This window comes from Pelmatolapia mariae, linkage group LG17 (assembly GCF_036321145.2).
Source record: "Pelmatolapia mariae isolate MD_Pm_ZW linkage group LG17, Pm_UMD_F_2, whole genome shotgun sequence".
In the NCBI taxonomy this organism is placed as follows: Eukaryota; Metazoa; Chordata; class Actinopteri; order Cichliformes; family Cichlidae; genus Pelmatolapia; species Pelmatolapia mariae.
The window spans coordinates 34,468,118-34,494,333 of NC_086242.1; the positions used below are offsets into that span (position 1 = coordinate 34,468,118).

Consider the following 26,216-nt stretch of genomic DNA (forward strand, 5'->3'; position numbering starts at 1 on the left):
TAAAAAGATCCTGAAAGTGGTGTGCAAAAGGGATGAACACTGAATGCTGTGATCTTCATGTCCTCAGGTGGTGCTGCATTAAACACAGGTACAGGCCTATCAAGGTCTATCATGCAATTGCTGCCATCTTCTCTGCATCTCACACTAGAACAATCTCAATAATAATTTTTTTAAAAAGGCAAAATTGGCATGGGGCAAATTTTTTATCATCATAAATAAAAAAGGAAGTGAAAAACAGAATGTGCATATTTTACTTTAAATGTTTTAGCAATATAATAGGTGTTATATTTTATTTTTATTATGTGTCGGTGCAGTTTAGTCCCATATGGATTGTTAGAGTTCTGACAGCAGAGGGGTTAGGGGAAATTTAACTTGGGATTTGCTAAGCAGTAAGAAAATTAAAGATTTCCGCTGACGTGGAAGTTTGTTTGTATGTCCAAGGTTCTTGATGGAAAATTGTACAATGGTGACAAAGCTGTTCAACATAATTTTCCTGTCTGTCACAAAACTGCAACTGCCTGCCATTTGGAATATTCAGGCCTTGGCTTTCGACATTTTTTCAATGAATATTAACACAGTGTGTGGTTAGCCTGTAAGCTACTGTATAGGTTGTTGACAGCAAGGGGATTCAGACTGTGCTGCTGCTGCATGCAGGTGTTCCTCTCTTCTCTAGAAGCTAAATTTAAAAAAAAAAACAACTAACTAATGAACTGCTGAGGGGGAGCTTTGGACCGTTGAGACTCACTCTGTTGGTTTTACAAAAGAAAGATCTATAGTCTCGTCCCACACTCTGACATCAAAAAGATTTACTGTGCTGCCTGTGATTTTAAAGCCCCGGCCTTTGTTTGAGAGGAAAATACAAGTCAGCATCACCGTAGGTTCTTAAAAGTTCTAATCGATTATAATCTCACATCGATTCCGCCCTCCTTTATTGTTGTAGGGATCTACTGGGATAGTGCAGCTGATAGACAGAGCTAATATTCACCCTGAGGTAGGGATTCAGTGAAGGATGAAATAAAACATTAAATGCGTCATGCTGGAAATTTTAGAGCACTACTGCACTGAGGTTGGCTCTGCACAGCGCCAGAACCAAAAACACAAGTTATCCTTTTTTAAGTTATCCTTACAGTTTGAAGTGTGAGATTTTGCCGTCAGAGAGGATCCATGGTGTTTTGTAAAAATATCAGGTCATCACAAAATTCAAGTTCAGTACTTTGAGGAAAGATCTCCAGCTCTGCCATTCATCCCATCTCAGCTCTCTCTATAACTGATCGCTTTTCACCCTGACTTCAACTAAGCAGTGTGACACAGCTAAGAGCACTTTTCACTCGACACGTTGCAAGAATTAAGCTGATATAAAGCATATACAGTAAGTGGCCCCGAAAAAGTCTTTGCTGGCACTGAATAAAATCTGAGAAGAGAACCACATAAAGCAGCATTTTTAAAACCCAGCAGCCTACAAGAAGTCAGATAAAGAACAATAGAACAAAAAAAACCCAGAAATAAATGGATGGATCGATGAGGAGGGACAGGTATGTTTTTATGCCACCAATGAAGTCTAGTGTTTTGACCAGTGAAGATGTTTATTGTCAGAGAAAGCAAGATGAACAGAGACAGTGCAGTCGGAGGGACAGGGAGCGATGGTGATCAAGTGAGCAAGAGGGTTGGGGTACACAAAGGAAGCAGGAAGAATGAGTCGTGTAAAGTTTGACTTGTCTGACTGTTTTGTTTCACTTAATGCACTTAATAATCCGGAAAATACGGTAACTTCTACCTTCCTTTAGTATGTCCAGAAGTCCAAAACATGTCGTCGACATTGTTGTGTTTGTTGGGGAGAAAACTTACGAAAATACAGTACAGTGGTCCCTCATTTATTTTGGGAGTTACGTTCTAAAATTAAGCCGCGATAGGTGAAATCCGCGAAGTAGTCAGCTTTATTTTTTACAATTATTATAGATGTTTTAAGGCTGTAAAACCCCTCACTACACACTTTATGCACTTTTCTCAGACAGTCATGAACATTTTCACATTTTTCTCTCCTCTTTAAACACTCAAAGTTCAAACCTTCGTAGAAAAATAAGTCCAGTATTATAGAATTAAACCAAAGATCAAACCCTGTTTTCAGGTCCAGAACATGGCAATAGAGTAGCTGCCAGAGAATTCAACATTAATGAATCAATGGTACGGAAGTGGAGGAAGCAAGAAGAATGAGTTGAGTAAGGTTTTACTTATCTAACTGTTTTGTTTCGCTTAATGCGCCTAATAATCCGGAAAATACGGTAACTTCTACCTTCCTTTAGCATGTCCAGAAGTCCAACTTTTTGAGTGATGGTTAGCATCTTCCTCTGCCCTTTGGGTGCTACCGCAGGTGCCTTTGACGGTGCAAAAGTTTCGTGGACATTGTTGTGTTTGTTTGGGAGAAAACTTACAAACATACAGTGCAGCGCTTTAGAGTCACACTGCTAGCGATCGAAGATTTATGTAAATTATGTAAATTTGATAAGTTGACAAATCATGCAAAATTGCACACAAAAAAATCTGCGAAACAGCGATGCTGTGAAAGGTGAGCCGGGTTATAGCGAGGGACCACTGTATTGCCAAACGTCTCAGGTCACCAACTTTCTGCAGAGTCAGAATTTATGTGTTCAAACCTTTAGTGAAGGTTACAAATGATCTTCTTATGGCCTCTGACAGTGGACTCATCTCTGTGCTTGTCCTGCTAGACCTCAGTGCAGCGTTCGATACTGTCGACCATAATATTCTATTAGCGCGATTAGAGCACGCTGTAGGTATTACAGGTACTGCGCTGCAGTGGTTTGAATCATATCTATCTAATAGACTCCAATTTGTGCATGTAAATGGAGAGTCTTCTTCACACACTAAGGTCAATTATGGTGTTCCACAGGGTTCAGTGCTAGGACCAATTCTGTTTACATTATAGATGCTTCCCTTAGGCAGTATCATCAGAAGACATAGTATACATTTTCACTGCTATGCATATGACACCCAGCTCTATCTGTCCATGAAGCCAGATAACACACACCAGTTAGTTAAACTGCAGGAATGTCTTAAAGACATAAAGACCTGGATGGCCGCTAACTTTCTGCTGGTTATTGTACTTGGCCCTGAAAATCTTAGAAATATGTTATCTAACCAGATGCTTACTCTGGATGGCATTACCTTGGCCTCCAGTAACGCTGTGAGGAACCTTGGAGTCATTTTTGACCAGGACATGTCCTTCAACGCACATATTAAACAAATATGTAAGACTGCTTTCTTCCATTTGTGCAACATCTCTAAAATGAGAAATATCCTGTCTCAGAGTGACGCTGAAAAACTAGTTCATGCATTTATTACTTCCAGGCTGGACTACTGTAATTCATTATTATCAGGATGTCCTAAAAACTCGCTGAAAAGCCTTCAGTTAATCCAAAATGCTGCAGCAAGAGTCCTGACAGGGACTAGAAAGAGAGAGCATATTTCTCCTGTATTGGCTTTCCTTCATTGGCTCCCTGTTAAATCCAGAATTGAATTCAAAATTCTGCTCCTCACATACAAGGTCTTAAATAATCAGTCCCCATCTTATCTTAATGGCCTCGTAGTACCATATCAGCCTATTAGAGCACTTCGCTCTCGCACTGCAGGCGTCCTTGTTGTTCCTACAGTATTTAAAAGTGGAATGGAAGGGAGAGCCTTCAGTTTTCAGGCCCCTCTTCTGTGGAACCAGCTTCCAGTTTGGATTCGGGAGACAGACACTATCTCTACTTTCAAGATTAGGCTTAAAACTTTCCTTTTTGCTAAAGCATATAGTTAGGGCTGGACCAGGTGACCCTGAATCCTCCCTTAGTTATGCTGCAATAGACGTAGGCTGCCGGGGATTCCCATGATGCATTGAGTTTTTCCTTTCCAGTCACCTTTCTCACTCACTATGTGTTAATAGACCTCTCTGCATTGAATCATACCTGCTATTAATCTTCTCTCTTCCACAGCATGTCTTTATCCTGTTTTCATTCTCTCACCCCAACCGGTCGCAGCAGATGGCCGCCCCTCCCTGAGCCTGGTGCTGCCGGAGGTTTCTTCCTGTTAAAAGGGAGTTTTTCCTTCCCACTGTCGCCAAAGTGCTTGCTCATAGGGGGTCATATCAGTGTTGGGTTTTTCTCTGTATCTATTATTGTACGATCTACCTTACAATATAAAGCACCTCGAGGCGCCTGTTGTTGTGATTTGGCGCTATATAAATAAAATTGAATTGAATTGAATTGAATTGAATTGAATTGAATTGAATTGAATTGAATTGAATTGAATTGAATTGAATGTGGCCTTCAGATTAGCTCAGGAACATATAGAGTGTATAGGGCTATAGAGCTTCATTGAATGGGTTGCCATGGCTGAACAGCTGCAACCAAGTGTAATGGAAAGCGTCCGGTTGAAACCACGCCACCACCGGACTCTAGGGCAGTGGAGATGTTTTCTCTGGAGTGATGGACAAGTCTGGGTTTGGCATTTGTCAACAGTACCTGTCTGACACCATTGTGTCTCCAAGTGTCAAGTTTGGTGGATGGAGATTATGGTGTGGGGCTATTTTTCAGGAGTTGGGCTTGGCCCCTCAGTTCCAATGCAAGGAACTCAACTTAATGCTTCAACATATGAAGACATTTAATGCTCCCAACAGACCACCAGTCTTTTGCAGGTTGCAAAAAAACCTTTTTCTTTTTTCAGTGTTTATTTTATTTAACTTCCTTAAGGTTGTTACCTTGAAATAGTGTAAAAAGCAAAGAATGAACATTTTCACTCATTGTGTTTGACCCTGAATTGAATGTATGGATATTTTTTCACTGTAGGAAGATTTTTACTCTGATGGAAAAAGACAGCTATTGTTATCAAGAATAATACTGTACATAGATTTGCAAAGCTACAATTGTGTTTCCTACCTTTTACTTAGTTTTGTCCCTAAAATGATAAAAACCATTCATACAGTATTCAATATAATGTATAACTTCAACTGTGCAGCACTTCTTAGGCTGTGTTGCTGCAGTTTCAGACACATGCCCATTCACTGTTCAAATTAAAGTACCAGTAGTTTCCTGTAAACTCCCAGCTCAAACGTGTTAATGCATTGTGCAGCATGTGGCCCAGATAAATGCACCTGCATTTGTTTTCTTACCTCTGAGGGCATCAGGAAGTGAGGGGGGGGGGGGGGGGTATCTAGGGCTCTCTCTCCTCAGAGAGCCACAGAGGCACTTTTTTCTGATGACTGCGACATAGATAATGCTTAGAACACACTATGCCCGGGCAACATGAGTTTTGGAGGTCGTTCGGATACATGCCAGGTGTAGATTACAGCACCCACTCCACCCTTCCCATCGTTGTGGGTGACTTTTATGAGATGATGGCATTGGTGGCTCAAAGCACTTGTTAATACAGTTTAAAATCCAGGAGCCACTTACAGGTTATGGAGCACTGTACATTGACCACATAAATCATTCAGCAGGGATGTAAGCAAGTACAGGATACAAAAACTTCAAAGAATACTGTGTGTGTAAACAAATTCTAAAAGGCATTAATGGGGCCATACATCCCCACATAAATCAATAGATTCCTTTTTAAGGCTTGAAGGCATCAACTAGACAAACGGTATAAGCTATAAGATTTTTGAAAAATTGTGAATTGGCAAAATTATACTAGTAGTAGTTCATAAAGTAAATATAAATTTACATTTAACACCCATCTTAAAGGCTAATCCACTTCTAAAGTTTAAAACAAAACTATGCATATATAAACTGCTGTGGTGCTCTTTCTGTTTGTGGCCATCGAGTAGATGAGCTGCTTTGGAATTTCTTAGAAAATTAGAGCAAACATGCTTCATATTATTTATTAAGTCCCTAAAAGAAACAACAGATTTAGTATGCATAGATATAAGCCCAAATAACATATATAAAATAGCCTCCCTATGTCTTAGGGTCATTCTCACTGCCCTGCAGTGCGCATATGCCTGTGTCCACCTCACACTGTACATCAGTAACGGATACGTCTCAGAGACTGCAGTGTAATTTATCCATCCATCCCTGCTATTTTCATCACCTTCAGTAATATGAGCTGCACATGACAGATTGTTTCATATCTTGACTGGTCCTTATTTCAAATCATACACTGAAATAAGATCAGGGGTAACAAATCCCTGTCGCGTGAGCGCAGGTCTGTTACACTGCGGTAATGTTTGTTAATGAGTTAACAAACACGGTGTATTTTAACAAGGTGTCTGTGCTTTAAAAGAGTTGAAAAAAATCAAGTTTTCATCATTATTACAGGCTGTCTTTTTAAAAAAAATTATTAATCCACACCTACGAAATTAACTATAAATCATCACTATATTATAAATGTGTTCCAGTATTTGCTGTACATCCTAATTAATATCTTACTATGTCAAATTTTCACCCACCAAAGACGGGAGTTAGATTTGTCTTTCCAGAGGTAATGCACTTACAGTTTTCTCCCCCAGGGTGAATAAAGTCCTACTCACAGTTGTTGAAAGTGCTGACTTGAGCACATCATTTTGGGGGATGCCCAGCCTTATACTCTTACACTTCATTTGTGAAACGCCCCTTTCATTCTCTCTGAAAACTGGAGGGTATAAAAGATTAGATGAAATATAAAGTATGGCTTAGATTTATCCCGTCACTCCTCATCGCAGTTTATCCTCCAGCTGAATGTGCATTGCAAGGAGCGAGCCAGAGGGCCCGGAGACTGTGAGGCGTTCCACTTTTCTGCTATTGATTGGGACTGCGTTTGTTCATTGCTGATGTACATCTGAAATCTGCTGGGCTTTGTGTTTTACAGGAAACCAGGAGGTGCCATGGGTGGAGGTGTTCCCTTATCCCACCTGTCAGTGAACGATACCAGAAATATTAAATATACAAAACATTAAAAACACACTTTGCTGCTTTTTATATTTGGTACTATGTGTCTTATCTATTCAATTCAGTTCAATTTTATTTATACAGCGCCAAATCACAACAACAGTCACCTCAAGGCGCTTTATATTGTAAGTTAGACCCTACAGAGAAAAACCCAACAATCATATGACACTCTATGAGCAAGCGCTTTGGCAACAGTGGGAAGGAAAAACTCCCTTTTAACAGGAAGAAACCTCCGGCAGAACCAGTCCACTCATGTAAGCAAATGCAACATATCAGTTCAGATTTAAAATGCAAAACAGGTAGTGATGCTGCTATTGAAAAAATAATATTGTGATTTAATTAATAATTTGTTTTTAAAATGAAAAAGAAGAAGAAGAAGTGTAGAGAAATAGTTTTATCATTTTTTCTTCCTTAACGAGACTTGTTTTGGAAAATAGCACATTTATTTGCCCGTTATTTCGTGTAGAGTAAAAAACATACATAACATTGACATTATATCAGAGATTTCTTTAAAATAAGGCATAGAATAAAGTCAAGGTTAATAAAAAAATACAAAGTAATCAAAAAGGCTTAATAAATTGAACACAATTAAATAGTAAGTTGAAAAGAACACAGATTAATTACAACAGAGCTCATTTACTGCATCTGGATCTGTTGGATCTCTGATTCCAAAGTTTAAGCCAACATAGATCAAGTGTTCTAACAGCAGGTACAAGAATGTACATTGTGGTCCTCATTGAAAGGTAAAGTAGGGCACCATGACCTGGAAGACAAGCATAAAGCATTTCAATTGACTGCAGCATTCTGAAGGTCAGCATGGTCCCTGTAGCCCTCCAAACTGCACTTGATAATTCAATAATGGGGTCAGCAGCAGCTTATAGGATAGCTATGTACAATCAGATCTGCTGCATCTATAATGCCCTACTGAAGAATTATAGATAATAAAGGTTTGAAACCTGTTTTTCTTGCAAGGGGGGGGGGGGGGGGGGGGGGGGGCAGCTACGTCTGGACCATCCAGTTGCATAAAACACTCAGCTCAGTCACTTGTCAGAGCTGAGCTGAAACAGGGAGGGAAGCCTGCTGAGGAGAAATCGAAGGCCGGAAGCGTGCCGAGCTGGTTCAGCAGAGGGCTGGTCCTCGGGAACTCTGGAGAGCAGCAAAAACTGACAGAAAGATGTGGAGGTTCTTCGTGGCCCTTCTGATTATTATTATATTTTCATTTAGTATAAGTCAGAGGTCATCATAATGTGCTTTGGTCCAGTGTTTGAAGTATTCCTGTGTATTAACTTGTTGTTTTCCAACTTTTAGCTATTGGAGGAAATAGCAAAATTATGCTTAATAATCTATCTTTTAATTATATACGTTTATGTCTGTTTGTCTGTGTGGCTGTATTACATTGTCATGAATTTTATCATAATTACTTTGCTGAACTAGAATCTCATGCACTGAGAATCATCTTTTTTGTGGCTGCTGCTGAGGACATACCTGGCAACAAAGAAAATTCAATGTTTTATTGAAGTTGACAGTTTCCACCACTAGGGGGCAACATTGCAACATCTGTTTGCTGTTATGTTCAGCATACGCAGTCCCAAATTGCACATGTAGCAGTGCTCCCATAAGATGAATGTTAAAGTTTTCAGTGTCCTCTTCCCTTCTTGTTTAGAATCTCATTATCTGCGTCAATTGTTGTCACTCAACAGGGTTTGATCTCGGGGGTCAAGTGGCCATCGAGTTCTCACACTGGAACAGTCCTTTTCCAGAGAGCAACCAGAACCTCCCGAGTCCAGACTGTGTTCACTCTGAGGCCTCCGCTGTCCCGCCCATCAGCGAGCATCTTGAGCCAGTGTCCTGCCCGGCGTCGCTGTCCGTCACCCCGCTCCCCACGTGCAGTGCCAGCCAGGAGACGCTGTGTGACAGCAGCACGAGTACGCTGAGAGCTGTGACAGTACATTCTTTTCAATTATGATAACTTTTTTTTTTTTTTTTACAGCAAATCTACATTTCAGTTAGTAAAACACTGATCACAACAGGTCAGATGGTAACATCCTGTAGCTGTGTTGATATCAGGAGTTATGATTGACCCTCTATGCAATCTCCATAATGCTGAAACTGGCACTCTGTGGGCCACACAACAACTGTTTACTCTTTTAGCTGAAGGTAGTTCTTAATGTCTTTGGTTGTACATATGGGCTGATTGTCATGCTGCAGAATTAATCTATAACCAGATAAACTGCACGGTGTCTGTACTTTTTTAGCACAAAGGAAACTCTGATCACATCTGAAGCTAAATAAGGAGAAACGTGGTCTCAACCTCCAAGTTTCCTCCACCATGCATTTCTGTTTCCTGTTGACATTCATCTGCTGTGCTCTCTGGCCCTGGATTGAATAAACTGCCCTTTGTTGACAAATGATTCAAATGTTATGGGAGCACCCTCACTGCTCAAGCTTGGCTTCAGACCAGGGACCCTCCGGTGTTCGTGAATTCTCAGCTAATGGCAGTTTTAAAGTGCAGTCAGCTTATCCTGTCATCCATAAGTGCAGGTTTTGTTTTATTTGAACACTATCAGGTTTTCCCATTCAGTGTAATCAATGCTGAGTCAACACACATATGGACATGATTTACTCTTCTGCCCTCTTTTGTCTTTGGCTAGTACCAGTGAGAGTCACAGTATAACAAAAGGACAGTTCTATCCGATATCAGGTCACTCTTGAGCCTTTTGTTTGAGAAAATAGCCTCTTTAATGCAACAACTCAGGAACGTAGGAGTTTCAAACTGATACCAGAGATGCAAATACTTAAAAACTTGGACAAATTCAAATCTCAGTGACCTCAAATTTGAAGTCAGAGCACAAGTTTTCTGAAAATCTTGAAATGCGATAACTTGAGAACAAGGCGACGCAGGATTTTGACATTGATACCATATATGTATCTACTAGGAGCCTGGTGGTCACCAGTATTTTTCCTTCTGACCTCTACAGTTTTAGACCAGAGAAGATGAGGCTGAGATAATGTTTTTATCGGGGACTTCATTCCTAAATATTGGTCAGAGTGTTCTGGCCCCTCGACCTCTGTGTTCACCTCTCTTTACCAGGCTGCAGGTTTTCCAATCGTCTGTTCTTATGTCTGTACACATCTGCAGAAGAGCTTGGGCAGCACATCTGCTACACCTCTGTGACGTGGTGTAGTACACTATCACTTCTTCACCAGTGTCACCTTTTCAATACGGCTGTCCTCCACCCAGATTTGCCCCCATCCCCCCCGCGCAGCTGTTTCTGCTCCACTTACTTATTTCGCTTAACGAACTGCAGCTCTTTATATTGAAATCAATCGTTCTTATAGGGGTTTTTTTATGACTTGATGAACCTGCAATATCTGTTAATAGATTAGATAGATTAATGGATATATTTATTCCCAGGTGTGTGTGTCTATGTGTGCGTGCATGTATTTGTATGTGAGCGTGTGTGCCCTTGAGTCTCCATCAGAGGACCATGCTGACACTGTCATCAGTGCCAACTGTCATTGTTTTGGGCTGCAGCAACACTGACATAGCCGGCCCTTTTTTCTGATTGGCCGCTGTCAGAGCAGCTTGACCCCCGATTGGCTGCCAGAGAAGCCCGATTAAGAATGCCGATGAGTAGCTCTCCTTTCTCTCTCTCTCTCGCTCTCTCTCCCTCTGACACTGTAAACATCCTGCTCATGCTTGTGTTTTTTTTTTCTTCAGTGAGGATCTGTGACAGCTTTTGCAGCTTTCCTGCTGCCAGATTTGAGCATCTTTCACTATGACAGATCCGATCTGCACGTGTTTGAATGTTACAGTGATTCTGGACCGACTGATGCAGGGATATGAGGAATAAGGAGTAAAAAAAAAAGTGGGGATGCTGGTTGCTCTCGCGGGACATCGCACTTGTTTGTCGCCCTCAGCGAGGGGCTGGAGGTGGAGGGTGGTGTGTGCATATGTCAGTGTGTGTATGTAGAGGAGTCATCGGGCTGTTTTGGCATTTGCTGCGGCTCAGCTGTGAAGCCTCTCCCCCCCTCCTCCTCCTGCCTTCTGAGGAGCGAAGCTGCCTCTCTGCCTCTGCCCACCTTCACATGGTGAGTGTCCTCAAGTTGTCTTGAAGCAAAGGCAGCTTGATCTCCAGAATGGATTCTCTTCTTTTTTTTCTGCAGTGCTCTCACTCATTTGTTACCGTGTCCTTCCCCCCGCCCTTACACTGCTTCATCTTTCACCCGCAGTTCCCTGAACAGTGTAAGCATTTGACCTTCATATGCACACACACACTCTTTCTTCCAGCTCCTCATCCCCTTTCTCTTGATTGTAATTCTACATGTTTTTTCCCACACGCTCCACCAGCTCTTTCGCTGTGATGCATCAGCTGTAACACACAGAAACTCGTCATGTCTCTGTGAGCAGTGTTCGTGTATGAGTGTGTGTTTGCTGTGACTGGGCACCAGTAGCGGCTCGGCAGGTGCAAAAATTTCCATCCCTTGGCCGCTAGGGAGAAAATGCGCCCCTGGGTATGATTCGCGTATCCAGCTAGAACAAACAATCCCTCCTAACTGGTGACTGACACCTAATCCCCCTTGACAACACACACATCCCCCCCCTCCCATTTCCCATCAACCCCCCCACATTCACACACACACACAGACACACACACTTTTCTTCTCCTCTCAGCGTGAGCTGTCATCTCCATGTTGTGTTGTGTTGTAAATGGAGCCGCACTGTTGAATGTTTTAAGCAACTAGAAGAGAAGAAGAAATCCTTTTTCACTGGAGAAAAATCTTTAAATATTCTTATGTAATAGTAATATTATGCTCTTTTTTAATATTTATACTGAAGACATAATATCATGGAGATTAGCCAGAACACGTGTATTTGGAGGGCAGTGGGCTTTGGCATTTTTATAAATTTGACTGAGTGATAATTGCAATCTAAAATAAACAAACAAAAAGGTTTAATTTTGTGTACTCAGTCATTATGGAGTGAGGTGGAAACGAAAGTTTTCCCAGGATCCTTTACCCTCTTTTGAAAAAAATACACCTTTGCAACTTCTATAGAAAGAAATCAGCTGAGATATTAAAGGAAACTCGTCTTACAGCTATAGTTTGGCCAAATTGGGTCATGTAACAGGAGAATGTTGCCAAGCATACTAGCAAATTTAATTTAATGGTAGTTAAAATCAATAATAAAAAACTTGGAATAATGACCACCACCCCAGTCTTCAATAGGTTCTAAACACAATGCGTTTTCCAGTGTATTTAAGACCAAGTTAAGATAAATTGTGTTGTCCATTTACTGCTCTGCATGTAACATTTCAAAACTAATTCTCTAATCAACTTGGACTGAAGGTCAGGCACATAAAGTAAGAATAAGGTGAGATTGCTTACTAAAAGACGTCTTAGCATAAGTCTGAAAGAGATGATCTAAGCCAGTGAACGGGTCACAACAGTAATCTAAACACAATGGCACAAAAACATGGACGCTTAAATCTCATGTGTCCACAGATGTGACCATAAAGCACCCACAGCATTTCAACTTCAAACAGCTCATGGTTGGAAACTGTCAGGTTTGCTACATTCTAGATCAAAATAAGAACAGCTCATTAGCCACAATCTGTAAACATCAATAACCTTTATATATGCTTTTAGCTCTAATTTATATATTGTATGATATTCATAGCCATGGGGCTATTATTAGGCTACTATTTTGAAGCCAATGGCATTTAGACATGATGATATTTTAATGGAAGGGCGAAGCTAATCAGCTAGTTCTAGCTTGGTTAGCAAAGCAAATTACTAGAAAAACTGAAAAGCTTCTTTAAGCACGACTGAACATTCAGCAGCTGTCAATGTGACTGAGAAACCAGTGACACTGCACCAAAGACTTGCCATCTAACCTATGCCATCTAATAATGAAAGCTAAATCACAGTTTAAATATGGAAGCAGCAGTGGATGTTAAAACTGTAAAGACTGACATCGTTTTTTAATTCAGAAAACTTCAAATATTGTCTGCTTCTGAGTGACTAAAGTTATCTAGCAGTCACACTGACACCCATGCGAAACAATGTGCAGAAGATTTTCATTCACCATTCTTGACTGACAAGGCAGGAGCAGTGGCTCGAAATGAGAGGAGCAGCTCAAGACATGTTGATTAAATATGTACCATATCTGACACTGAAATAACAAGCATGGCCTACTTCTCCTCACATTAATTTTGATGACTTACTTGCTTCAAATACCGGAGATCTTGACTCCAAACTATTTAGCAGACAAGTTTAAATTATTGATACGACATCCTGTAGATGAAAAAAGTACTCGGGCTGCTCAAACTGACACAGTGGAATTATATTATGTTAACAGAGAAGGCTCACCACACTAAAAATGCAGATAATAAAATACATAATCAAACGAGGCTGTTTGAAGGTATTCAAACAGGCTATCCAGATTTATGTGTCGCTTTTGCATCATTTCATTTCATTTTATTTCAGGTTACTTGTACATACACTGACCTGCATCAGGTTGGAGGGGCTTTGGTGCTCACTGCCAGAGCTGACTGGCAGTGAGCACCAAAGCCCCTCCAACCTGATGCTTAAACCTTTTGTTTGCTATGGCAACCAATTGAAAGAAAGCTGGCTTGAAGTGAAGGAGGCCTTAAAGGGAGTGGAGCTAAAGCAGCATGGTTCAGGCAGAGGATGAACTGAGGTGCTGCACCAAAGCTGAGTCGGACAAATAAAGATTATTACATTTCAGTTCTTGATGGTGGACATTAAGGTATTTCCAGGCTATAGAAGATATATAATTTCTCCACAAGGTTCAGGGTCTATCCACAGGTCTCCAGTTCAGATGTCTGAGCACCTTGCCTTTGTCTCTATACAAATAAACTCTTTGAATGAACATAAAAAAAAATCATGGAAAGGATTTCCACGTGCTAACTTGCAATACCCAGAGTGACCACTTGGAAAACTTTCTAGCACATGTGAGTGAAATTAATCTGCTCTACATCTACAGTAAAAGAATAAAAACGGTAATATCTAACAAAAACTCATGGTCTGTTAGTCCGGCTAGCTGATCAGATGCTTCTGACTGTTTTCTGCTTTAAATTTAAACTCAGAGAGCATTCTCCAAACTGTGGAACAGCATTCCCCTCCCAGTCAAATCTGCTCCATCCAGCCTGGACTGGACTTAAAACTCATTTTTACTCACTGGCATTTGAATCGGACTTGCTCATTGTGTCTTCACTCACTTTTTCAGCTTCATGTGTTTAGCACCTACTAAAGTTTATTTAAGTCATTTCTTATCCAAAGGAAAGGATTTCCACGTGCTTAAATTGCTTTATTTTAGCATTATGCAATTCTGTTATTCCAACTTAATGTACTTGAGTTGAACCAACTTAATTCATTAATGGTGAATCAACTTATATGCTGCAGTTGAGTCCAATTCAATTAAATTGAGATGATCCAACCTTTCCAAATTAGAGTAGTCCTGCAAAAGTACTTAATGCTAAGAGAAAGTCATTTATAAATGTCAAAATACCTTTCCACGATTATTTTAAAGTTCATTTAAAGAGTTATTTCTTGGAGTGTTCAACAAAGTCTAGAGTCTGGTTAACATAAAACCTGTCTAGGCATTGCTTTTTTAAATAACAAAATGTACATAGCTGTCAGTCCAGCCACTTGTCCTTATCAGGGTCACAGGGGGGCGAAGGGGGCTGGAGTCTATCCCAGGTGTTATAGGGCAAGGTATAAGCTGGACAGGGCTAACACAGCTCGGACAATTTAGAAAAATCAGTTAACCTAACCCCACTAAGCGCATGTTTGTTATGTGGGAGGAAGGCAGAGTACCCAGAGTGAACCCACAGGGAGAACATGCAATCTCCACACAGTTGGTGGATTTGAACTCAGGACCTTGCTGTGAGGCAACAATGGTAACCACCGTAATGTCATTCAGAAACAATATGACTGCAAGGCTTGATGCAGAATTTTCTTTACATTTTTGTCCTTCACAGGTTAAACCACAACAAAGAACAATAGCATACATGTGGTGTGTGTATGGTTTTCTGCCACATCCAACCCCAGTGATTTTCCTGATACAACTACTACGAGTTGACAAGTATTAAAACTACATTAAGAGTATGAATATAGTTTATAGTGTACAGTACTTACTTGTATACAGCAAGTGAGCACATGTGGCACAGGTAATACTTTATGAGAAAACTTGACACAACATAGAATTTTAAAATATTTTTTCTAATACAAAAAAACTGCATTATGCATACAAAACTAGTGAGAATAGAATAAATAATAAAGCAACAACTTACAAGACTAGGCTGCATGTAATGGCACGTTATATAAAATCTTAAAATACAATTAACAAATTCTTCCTCTGGTAATTGAAAAATTTTAAGATCCATTCTTCTTGGATGTTCAAAATGAAAGAGGAAAAGGAAATAATTTACAAAGCCACTGCTGAAGTGTGTCTTTATTGAGTTTAAGAAAAACAGATGTGTGTACACCCAAAGCTTTAGTACCATGTGACCTCAGTTGTGGCTTGGGTTACAGAAGCACCATAAGGTTGTTAAAGATTGATGAATACATTGTTTGACTGGCCACTGCCTGGCAAGACAGCACGATGTAGGCTAATATCTGGTGTCTCAGTCCTCCGAGAGCCAATATTTATAGTAAGCAATTCTCCTTTCCATTAACGAGAGCAGCGTTGGAGTGCTGAGGGTGCTGAGGAAACGGGGTCGGGAAGTGTATGAGGTCATCACATACTGCCTGGGTTTAAGAGTTGAAAATAACATGCTAAAAAAGCTTCTCATGTCAGAACTATGGAAGCTAATTTCCACCAGTAACAAAATAATAATAATAATAATTTTTCCATTAAAAACTATAATTGTTTTTTTTTTAACTGTGCATGTTACACAGTAGAAAAGTACACCGATTTAAACTGATACAAAACTGGAATACATTCAGGTATTGAACAAACTTTCAATTTTGTTGTGAGCAAAGCACAATCCATATGTTGCGACTGTTTCACTTAATTTTTATGCACGCCCTCCTGAATACAGATTATGTGTGCTTGAGGCCGACTCCTCCAAAGACACCCAGGCACAGTACAACATAAGTATGACATCATAGGAAAAGAATAGTAAAATTAGGACTTTATTTCATTTTTTCAATTTAAATGAAGCGTAAAAGGTTGTAAGTATTCATACACTCTTTAAAGTTTGTGATTAATTTTATCTTTTTCACTTACTGGCAGAAATGAGCTTCCATAGAAGAACTTTTAATCTCAAATCTTGAGATTAAACTTTATTCATCTTCTTTGAATAAATAAAGTGTTTTCTCAGTGTGCCCTCTCTGAAGGTTGCAGGTTGAGTTGGTCGCCCTGTTTTTCACTAGTATCAGATTGATCATCTTTCCATTAGCTGTGCCCATGGAGTCCAATGTTCCAAAGCATCAACGGCTGATTAAAAGCCGGGACGCCTCCCCAACCTCTATATCTCTGTCCCTCTTACCACGGCTCAGCAGAAAAATTTAGCTGAGTCACCTTTGCTGTCACAAACGTAAATTCAGCGTGCAGACCTTCGAGACAGCCAACCCCCTCTCTCGAAGTCTTCTCCAGAGGGCTGAAAGTAAGAGACACGGACCTGTTTAGATTGTTCGTTTTATGCTAAGCTTGGAATCATTTCTCCCTCCCAGACGGGCACAGTCTAGCTGACCAATAGCTCCAATTAGCATATGTGTTCCAATGTAGAGTGTCTATCCTTGGAGGGTCTTTCAAGGTTAATCTTTGCTAAGGAGATAGAAGTTACAGAGCTGTGCTTTTTCTTTTTTTCCCTCTAATTTTCACACAGCTTCCTCTGCCATATTATCTGTCACTGTACATCTATTCCTGCTTTTTTTGTCTTCCTTTTAAATTTTGCTGTTACACTTCAGCAAAAACTCAAGGAAAGTGTTTGTATAGTGGGAATCGCTGTCTATGTCTTCAGCATTTATTGCATTCTACCCATTGGCTTACACCTTGTATGATCTACAGCACGACTGTTCATCAGTATTTCCTCATAGGGACTGCTCCTTTGCACTCTACACTAAATCTAGCTACCTTTGTAGGTGTCAAAACCTCCATGGATTAAAGATTTAGAAAAGACAGTCTTGATTGCCTGTGAAGCTGTAGTTTTAAAAATATTTCTTTTACAACAAAGTTTTATTTATTTTATTTGCAGAGGGGGTTTGTTGTTGTTGTTTTTGGAATACCCAGAGTGACCACTTGGAAAACTTTCTAGCATATGTGAGTGAAATTAATCTGCTCTACATCTACAGTAAAGGAATAGAAAAGGTAATCTTCTCTAACAAAAACTCTTTGTCTGTTAGTCCGGTTAGCTGATCAGATGCTTCTGACTGTTTTCTGCTTTAAATTTAAACTCAGAGAGCATTCTCCAAACTGTGGAACAGCATTCCCCTCCCAGTCAAATCTGCTCCATCCAGCCTGGACTGGACTTAAAACTCATTTTTACTCACTGGCATTTGAATCGGACTTGCTCATTGTGTCTTCACACACTTTTTCAGCTTCATGTATTTAGCACCTACTAAAATGTATTTAAGTCATTTCATATCTATTCCCTTTTGTGCTTTTTGCTTTTTGTTTTGACCTCTACATTGGAGAGACCAAACAGCCACTTCACAAGCGGATGGCACAACATAGAAGAGCCACCTCCACAGGACAAGACTCAGCTGTCCATCTGCATCTTAAGGATAAAGGACACTCTTTTGAGGATGCCAATGTTCACATTTTGGACAGAGAGGACAGATGGTTTGAAAGAGGAGTGAAAGAGGCCATCTATGTCCACTGTGAGCAACCATCTTTGAACAGAGGAGGTGGTTTACGACACCAACTGTCTGTCATCTATAATCCAGTTTTGAGTTCCCTCCCCAGACGCCTTAACGCCCACTCACATCCTGGGCCATCTGACCTCAGGAATTCACATGACAAGGTGGGGCCAGGTTTCACAATGAGCTCACCCGAAACCCTGGCTGATTAGGTCCCACACCCGCTTTCACACCTTGGTTCAGGTGATTAGAGGATCATCAGGGGGTCCTTTGTCCCTCTTTGGGGGGATACTCCCACTGGGTTTAAATCTGGGACTCTCGGCCATTTGACCTTAGAACTGAAGAAGCTTCTCGGATGAGAGGTGAAACGTCTTCAAGCAACTTAAAGAAGTCCAGACGCTTTTCTTTGCTAACTCCTTTGACTACGATGACCTGGATGACTGAGAACCTTCACAGACTTTTTATTTGTTTGTTGTTGTTTTTTTAAATCCATTTTGTCTTTTGAGCAGGGTTTTGGTCAGTGCCGGTTGTTAACAATGTGTTAAAAATGTGCTTTATAAATACATTAAGTTGAGTTTGAGTCGAGTAATCTAGCCTTAACTGCGAGTGAAATATACTTAGAAACATTTCTTTTGTTTGAAGTTCAACATTAGTTAACTTAGCTAGCTGAGCAGCCTTGTGTGTGTCGAGCTCTACTGGCCATGATGTGATCGAGTCAAGTGCGCACAGGCAGAAGTCACAGTTGGGACACCAGCAGTTGACTTGTTAGCTTAGGAGCTAATAGTTAACATTTCATAACCAGTCAACTTGGGCATTGTTAGTGAAGTCAACATGGTCTCTGCCATTTCTAGAATAACTTTAACTGTGATTTTCCAAGGCTGTGGTTGCTGCTGTCAGATGATGCTGGCTGGAGGGGCCCTTGTGACTTTTGTGTGTGTGTGTGTGTGTGTGTGTGTGTGTGTGTGTGTGTGTGTGTGTGTGTGTGTGTGTGTGTGTGTGTATGTGTGTACAGGTTCGTACTATCCTGGTGGGGATCAAAATCTGATTTTTACTATCCTGGTGGGGACTTTCTGCACCGTGGGGACCAAAATCCAGGTCCCCTCGGGGTTGAAAGCAATTTTCACACTCAAAATGCGGTTTTACTGTCAGGGTTACAATTAGGTTATGGTTAGGTTTATGGTAAGGGTTAGGGTTAGGCATTCATTTTTAATGGTTAGGGTTAGGGTAAGGGGCTAGGGAAAGCATTATGTCAATGGGATGTCCCCACGAGGATAGCAAACCAGACATGTGTGTGTGTGTGTGTGTGTGTGTGTGTGTGTGTGTGTGTGTGTGTGTGTGTGTGTGTGTGTGTGTGTGTGTGTGTGTGTGTGCAGAGTAATTGAAGTTTGCAAGTTTTGCCTGCCTGGCCCTGATTATTTTTGTTGATTTATTCCTTGGGATGACTCACATTTAGCTTCGGGTCTTTGGTGTTGATGTATTCTTCTTGCATGGATGGCCACTACCGTGTAGTTAGTGGGAAAGCTTTACCTGGGGGACGTTCTGACAGAAAGTCTTCTCATGTTCACTATCACAAAGTCCAGATGACACGGTCAATACTCGACCAGTTGCTGGCAAGTTTATTACTAGACTTTCTGTTGTGTCTTAAGCGAAAGCAAGTAAATGGAAAAAGATAACAATAAGCACTAAAAGATTAATTGCTATCTCTTAAAAGGAAGCAAAAAAACGACAGTAACGTGCTGTGTATCCTTACAGGTGCAAGTTTATCTCTACATGGGTCTGAGCTCCAGCACCAGAGCCTCCGCCGACACAGAGTCCAGCTGCAGCCCTCGGCCTCTGGCTACCGGGCAGCAGACAGACCTCTCGCCTTCCCCTCCTGCGGGGAAGAAGACATCATGGAGGAATCTTTGGCCACAGCCCCAGATTCCAGCACTCAAGATGATGTGCCTCCACTGGGTGAGCACCACCAGCAGCAACTACATTTATGTCGACTTCACTCAGCTTATTTTCTCCCAGCAAGTTTAGCTGACAGCATTGTGGTCTTTCTAATGAATACCTTTACATCAGCTAATAAAAGGCCATCACTATTCAGAGAAACTTTTTCAGACTTGCGTGCAGGTTGTTGGCATTTTCAATTACCGTATTTAGAGTCTTTCCCCTTTACCTGATATAAAAATAGTGAAATACAATAGTTCTCTCTGCTGAAGCCAACATACTTGCTTTTTGTGACAACACAGATTAATTAAAGGAGTTAGATACAGTACAGAGCATCGTGAAAGAATCAAAAGCCATTTGAATTGGAATTTAATTTAAAGTTCCTTTCCTCTCATACAAGCTCTTGAATAATCAGCTCCTGTTGTGTCTGAAGATGCTACTTGTGGTTTCTATAGTTCTTAAAAGTAGAATTTGAAGCAGAGTTGATTCTATCCCAGAGAAAATCTTCTAACACTACGATTGTGTTGATGTTTTTGAGCTTTTTAGCTCATTGTTTTGGATTTTTATAGCTAAAAATAATAAGGGATGAAAAGGTTTTCTTTAGCTGTCTTATGATTGCTCAGTTATTGAATAAAAACAGATGAAGAGTCAGCATTTTTACTGGATTAAAAGTTAGTCAGCTTGGATTCTATTCGCTTTTCTATTTACTCTCCAGTTGTGAAGGATGTTAACGTGCTTCTTGAACGAGAAAGGTCAGGTGGCATCAGCAGCCCGTCCAGAGACGACGACTCCACTCTGCAGAACCAGGGCACCCACAGCAGCATCCTTGATGACAACACAAAGTCCAGTGCAGGTCTCCCAGAGGTCAGCGGTGAAAATAAACAAATCACCGACAGCCAAATGTTTGCTTATTCATCCATCCATCGTCAGTAATAGACGATAACTGAGTCAAAACAGCGGAGATAACGTTTCCTCTAAATGGCCAGTTGCTATTCTTTGCTGACTCTCTTTATCTGCGTGTCCTCAGGGGAGGAGTAAGTCCAGTGGCCTTTGCTTCAGTGATGGAAAGAGCCGCATCGATTACATCCTGGTCTACAGGAAATCCAGTTCACAGTCAGAGAAAAGGGAAGTATTTGAACGGAACATCCGTGCAGAGGGCCTGCACATGGAAAAGGAGGTAAAATAGCTGGCTTGTACAGTGTTTGTTAACCATTCACTAATCCTTTCTAGTATTTTGCGCTTTGCAGGTAAAACAGTTTCTAAGAGCTTTTCCTTTTCTTTTTTTGACGGCAATAATAAAAGCAATGTGACCTAAATTATTCTAAAGCATCTCCTTGTGGTTTGCAAAATCCAAACAATAGACTCAGTCAATGAATGAGGCAAACTTTGGATTTTAAATCATTTATGATATACCGTATTTTTAATTTTGTTTTGGAGGTCAGCAGTGTAGCACTCAATTCGTTCTTCGGCTATATATTTATTGCTCAAGAGCAATTCTTATAATCACAGGACATTAGCAAAGCAAAAGTAGTCCAGTTCTTTAAAAAGCGATGACTCCAAAGTAAACGAGAAGCTCGATAGTTTCCGGTGCTGACAGAGAACCGGCTTTGCTGCGATTTCTTCAGCCAAACTGCAACTGCATTCATTGTGAGCCTCGCTCAACAGCGATACCATTTTGTGTGAGGAAGTTATTTAATGCACAGCCCTATTATGCGTGTAATCTAAATGGCCAAAGTGCTGAATTTTAAAATGCTCAAAGCCTTTGTGCCAGGTCTGACAGCTGGGGGCTGTCGAGACGTTCAGCACTCGTAGAGCAAAATCAAATGTGCTGATCGCAATTTTCTCTGCCACTGCTTCTCACTGAGCAAAAGTGTCACTTGATAGAATGGAGAAGGTGGATGTTGTGATGATGTGTGTTAACCTCAGCTCTGTTTGCTGATGCTGTAGCGCCAAGGTCATCATTATCTAGAGCGCGCAGCGGAAGGCGACGGTTGTTGTCTCCTTCAACCTTCAGCCCACTTGTGTGTATTTCTTGCATGGAGTCATTTAGTTATTTTTAGGTCTCTGCAGTTAGCTTCTGATTCATGTACCCTTAGACAGACTCCTACACAGTCAGGAAGTACAAACAGGTGAGGAAAAGAGCAGATGCTCAACAGCCTGCAGTGAGATATTTTGTAGCTCTTCCCTTTAAAAAATAAATTCTGCTTTATATATATTCATATTATAAAACGGTATAGTTCTATTTATGTGTGTTTGACTTTACATTACAGGCCTCGTTAACAAACAGTGATGTGATCTTCCTGAAGCTTCATGCACCGTGGGATGTTCTCTGTCGCTATGCAGAGCTCATGAACATTCGCATGCCTTTCAGGTGAGACAGAACTTCTAATGATGCTAATGTGAAAAAAATTAAAGCTGCCCTGTCGCATTTTCTTGTACACAAACAGAAGCTATTTGCATGTAGTGTAATGTAACCCCAACAGATCAAGTGCGCCCTCATTTAGGGTCTTTACTCTACAATATAAAGCACCCTGAGGTGACTGTGCACTCTATAAATATAATATTTAATAATTACTATTCAAACATACATGAAAATAAAAAGCAAAAAACCCCAAAACAAAACATATTTGGTGTGGCCACCTTTATTCTTCAACCCTTCTTGAAGAGCATTCAGAGCTCTTCGTTTTATGTTGGCTGCCCTGTTCCATTTCTGTCTAGATGATGCCCCACGGTGATATAAAATCACCAATAAAAACAACACTTAACACTTAATGAGATCCATTAGCTGAAAGTTGTAGCTTATTTCTATAAAAACATCTTAAAACCCAGTGCACAGTAATTTTAAGCTCTGTGGCATTTATTGCACTGTTGAATAGATGGAAGCCCAAGTTGGTTGTAAGGTTGTAAAAAACCTTCACTTTATTTATTTATTTATTTATTTATTTAATGAATTAATTATCAAGTGATAGCATCCTGAATGAATTTCTTCTTCTCTTCTCATCGACATTCCGTTTTCCAGGAGGAAAATCTTCTACATGCACCGACGGCACAAGTTTATGAGCAGGTGAGTGTCCATGGCAACGTGTAAGTGGACTAAGCAAACCCCCACTGCTGCAGCTTCAACAGAAGCTTCTCTTGCAGGATGGAGAAGCGCATCAACAAATTCCGCGGCTGGCTTCCCCGCAAGCCCATGAAGTTCGACAATGACAGGCTGCCCGACCTGGAGGAGAACGAGAGCTTTACCGCCCCCTTCAGTCGATCGAGGATCCATCAGTGAGTTGTTGAGGAATGCTCTTTTAAAGCTCCACCCCGAGAGACTTTTTGAACTTAATCTTACACCGCCAGCTGGTGCATTTCCATTCCCTCTTTTGTACTTTAGCCTCTTATATGCAAATTGGAGCACAGTGTAAAACACACTTTTGCACCTAAATATGTGCACGCATATACAAACAACCTATCAGTCAGAGCAGACAGACTTGGTCTAACCAGTTTGTTTCACTCCAGTTTCATCATCCACAACAAAGATACATTTTTCAACAACGCCACCAGAAGTCGCATCGTTCACCACATCCTCCAGCGGGTCAAATATGAGGAGGGGAAAACTAAGATGGGTAAGATTCTGTAGAATTAATGAAAATGACCAAAAAAAAAAATACATATCAATGCACAAAATGCGCCAGAATATTATTGTATATAAGCACCGTATATTTGACTAAGAAATCCATTTGGTTTCCATTCTTTGTTACACTTTAAACTTATGTGTAAGTTTTCAGACTCTAAATATGGTTTTATCGCATTTTAGTATTACTATTTCCTGTTTATCAATGCCTTTATATAAAAAAACAAACAAATAACAAACAGTTCTATCTGATGCATATTAATCCCAAGCCCATAAAAAATGGCAGCTCATGCTGTCTCTAAAACTCCGGATGAATTCTCGAAATCCTTTTATGACAGACTTACAGGCATTTCTCCTGATTTTATCCCAGTGGTTAGTTGTGGCATTACATCAACAACAATGAAAAAATCCTCTTCAGCTCAAACGGTGTTTCTGCAGGGACCAGAATTTCAGCCGATATCTGTAAAACACCCCCAGCTGCAAAATTTTGACTCAATTTTCATGAGGTTTTTCATGAATGTGTTTGCATGAAACCCCGTCTTCTCATGCAAGGCTTGATCTGATTATGCATTCACACGGTAAATTCTAAATGTGAACAGGTTACACTGAAACAGTATGGCGCCACCTGACTTCACTCCTTTAATGATTCTCTTTCTTTCTTTTATTTATTTATTAATTTTTTTGCAGGGCTTAATCGTCTTTTGAGCAATAATTCATACGAGGCAGCTTTCCCCCTTCATGAGGTAATTTGGCTGCTAGAAACCTTTCACTCATTCATTTCCACCACCTGTTTTGAAGTAATCATCGTTTGCTCTCACTTGCGCTACATGAGGCCAGTGGTGATTCTTTGCTGTGATATTACACACACAGATATTACACACACAGATCATGTCTATGTGTACATAAACATATATATGCATGCTTTAACAGGGGAGCTACCACAGCAAAAACTCCATCAGAACGCACGGAGCAGAAAACCATCGGCACCTCCTGTACGAGTGCTGGGCTTGGTGGGGGGTTTGGTACAAGTACCAGCCGCTGGATCTAGTCAGGTAACTACATGCACACAATTAGATCTGAAACTATATTGAAATGAAAACATCATCATCATCAGGTAACGATAGCTGAAATATCTTTACATAGAATTTAGTTAAGACATCATGATGCATTGTGTAGCTTTTACCACATACAGGTGTAGTTTCGAGGCCATTCTGAGGGAACAAACTTGTTTTTTCTCATTCCTCTTGCGCTCGGCTGTTGTTCCAGGAGGTATTTTGGAGAGAAGATCGGACTGTACTTCGCCTGGCTCGGCTGGTACACGGGGATGCTGTTTCCTGCAGCTCTAGTTGGCCTGCTGGTATTTCTGTATGGGCTTTTCACTCTGGAGCACTGCCAGGTCAGGTAAAGACACCTCCTCTCTGTAGTGATAAACATGTGTGTCCTGCTATTCTTTATTCTGAGCATCTACAGAAGAAGACGCATTATTTTCTTCAAACTGCTGCATCTTTCCACGAATCCTCATGTGCAGAGCAGACTAAAAGTTAAATTATTTTTACATACATTTGGATACATTTAGCTCTATAATGTGTTGAAAATGTTTCTATTTCAGTCAAAGACTGTTGCATATAATTTAATGTTTGCTTGATGCATAAAGATTAAAACTAACAAGTTTTTAAAAGAGACTTTTTCATTTCATTCAATTTTATGTGATGGATTATGCAGAAAAAATAGAATTGGGCTGAAAGGTCTGTTGCTTTATTATGTATTCAGGTTGTGTATCATGTAAATAAGTAATAAGTAACTAATTACTTTTGAAAATAAGTCATCAGTAAAGTAACAGGATTTCTTTCTTGGAGAAGTAATCAGTAATTAGTAACTAATTGCTTTTTTTCAAGTAGTTTGACCAACACTGCTCCTAAGGTATTTGCTGTCTCTCTCAGTCAGTTCTAAAATGAATTTTGAGCCTTTTTGTTTAAACTATATAAACATATATATATATGTTTATGTTTACAAAAACTTCAATCATATCCTGGCTGTTTGATTTAAAATCCACGGCGGTGATAATACGGAGGCAAAACTACAAAAAATGTGTGTTTGTCCAACAGATTATGGAGCTAACTGTAATTTGCAATTTGAGATGAGGCAACAGAGTGTGAAATTGTCCCCTGTAAGTGATTATACTGGATGCTGCTTAACTGAAACAGAAAATCAAACGTGCGCAGGCTGCTCTGGCTGAAAAATCCCACACAGAAGCAAATGTTCTCTGTAATGACTTTTCTTAAGAACATAACTTCATTTACCTGAACAGAGATCACACACACTTACGTTTTGCACTTGTATTTTTTAAGAGAACTCAGACTTGCGTTAGTCTGGGTTTTTCTGTGACTTTGTCTCTTGCTGGATGTTATAATTCTTGTCCTACTTGAATGCTTTGGTCTAAATGTTGTTTGTCGTCCTCCAGCAAAGAAATCTGCCAGGCCAACGACATCATCATGTGCCCCATCTGTGACCAGTACTGCCCGTACCTGAGACTGTCAGACAGCTGCATCTACGCCAAGGTACACGAAAAGGGGGACAAAATGTTCCCAGCAGCTGATACTTGTGATAGTAGCCGATCTCAGTGTTAGTTAAATAAATATGTGTTAAGATGCTGTCTATCACTAAATGAGTCCAGTAGGATTGAAATATTTGTATATTTGAAGTATCATCAAAAGGAGATTAATGAGGGTATGCTTTGGGGTAGCCTAACGTTTTGATTCACAAGCTAGCAGTTTATGAATGAATGTGCAGTGTCCTCAGTTTCTCACACTTCAATCAACTCATCCTACTTGGAAACACTGTGATGAAAATGACATTTTTATCATCCAAAAGTATTCTTAGGAACATACTAACTGCACATAAACTGGCATTAAAATCTT

General features: G+C 40.3%; 1 protein-coding gene across 1 annotated transcript in view; it reads left to right on the forward strand.

Annotated features, from left to right (window-relative positions):
- The first annotated feature begins 10,603 nt into the window (after window positions 1-10,603).
- Window positions 10,604-26,216, forward strand: part of LOC134615637 (anoctamin-4-like) — a 38,916-nt gene continuing 23,303 nt past the window's right edge. Inside the window, exons 1-12 of the mRNA XM_063460202.1 lie at window positions 10,604-11,009; window positions 19,500-19,700; window positions 20,395-20,543; window positions 20,707-20,856; window positions 21,950-22,050; window positions 22,699-22,743; window positions 22,821-22,952; window positions 23,184-23,290; window positions 23,986-24,041; window positions 24,229-24,350; window positions 24,565-24,699; window positions 25,760-25,856. Coding sequence (XP_063316272.1) covers window positions 19,640-19,700; window positions 20,395-20,543; window positions 20,707-20,856; window positions 21,950-22,050; window positions 22,699-22,743; window positions 22,821-22,952; window positions 23,184-23,290; window positions 23,986-24,041; window positions 24,229-24,350; window positions 24,565-24,699; window positions 25,760-25,856 — 1,155 coding nt within the window. The 5' untranslated portion in view covers window positions 10,604-11,009; window positions 19,500-19,639. The remainder of the gene's footprint in view (window positions 11,010-19,499; window positions 19,701-20,394; window positions 20,544-20,706; window positions 20,857-21,949; window positions 22,051-22,698; window positions 22,744-22,820; window positions 22,953-23,183; window positions 23,291-23,985; window positions 24,042-24,228; window positions 24,351-24,564; window positions 24,700-25,759; window positions 25,857-26,216) is intronic.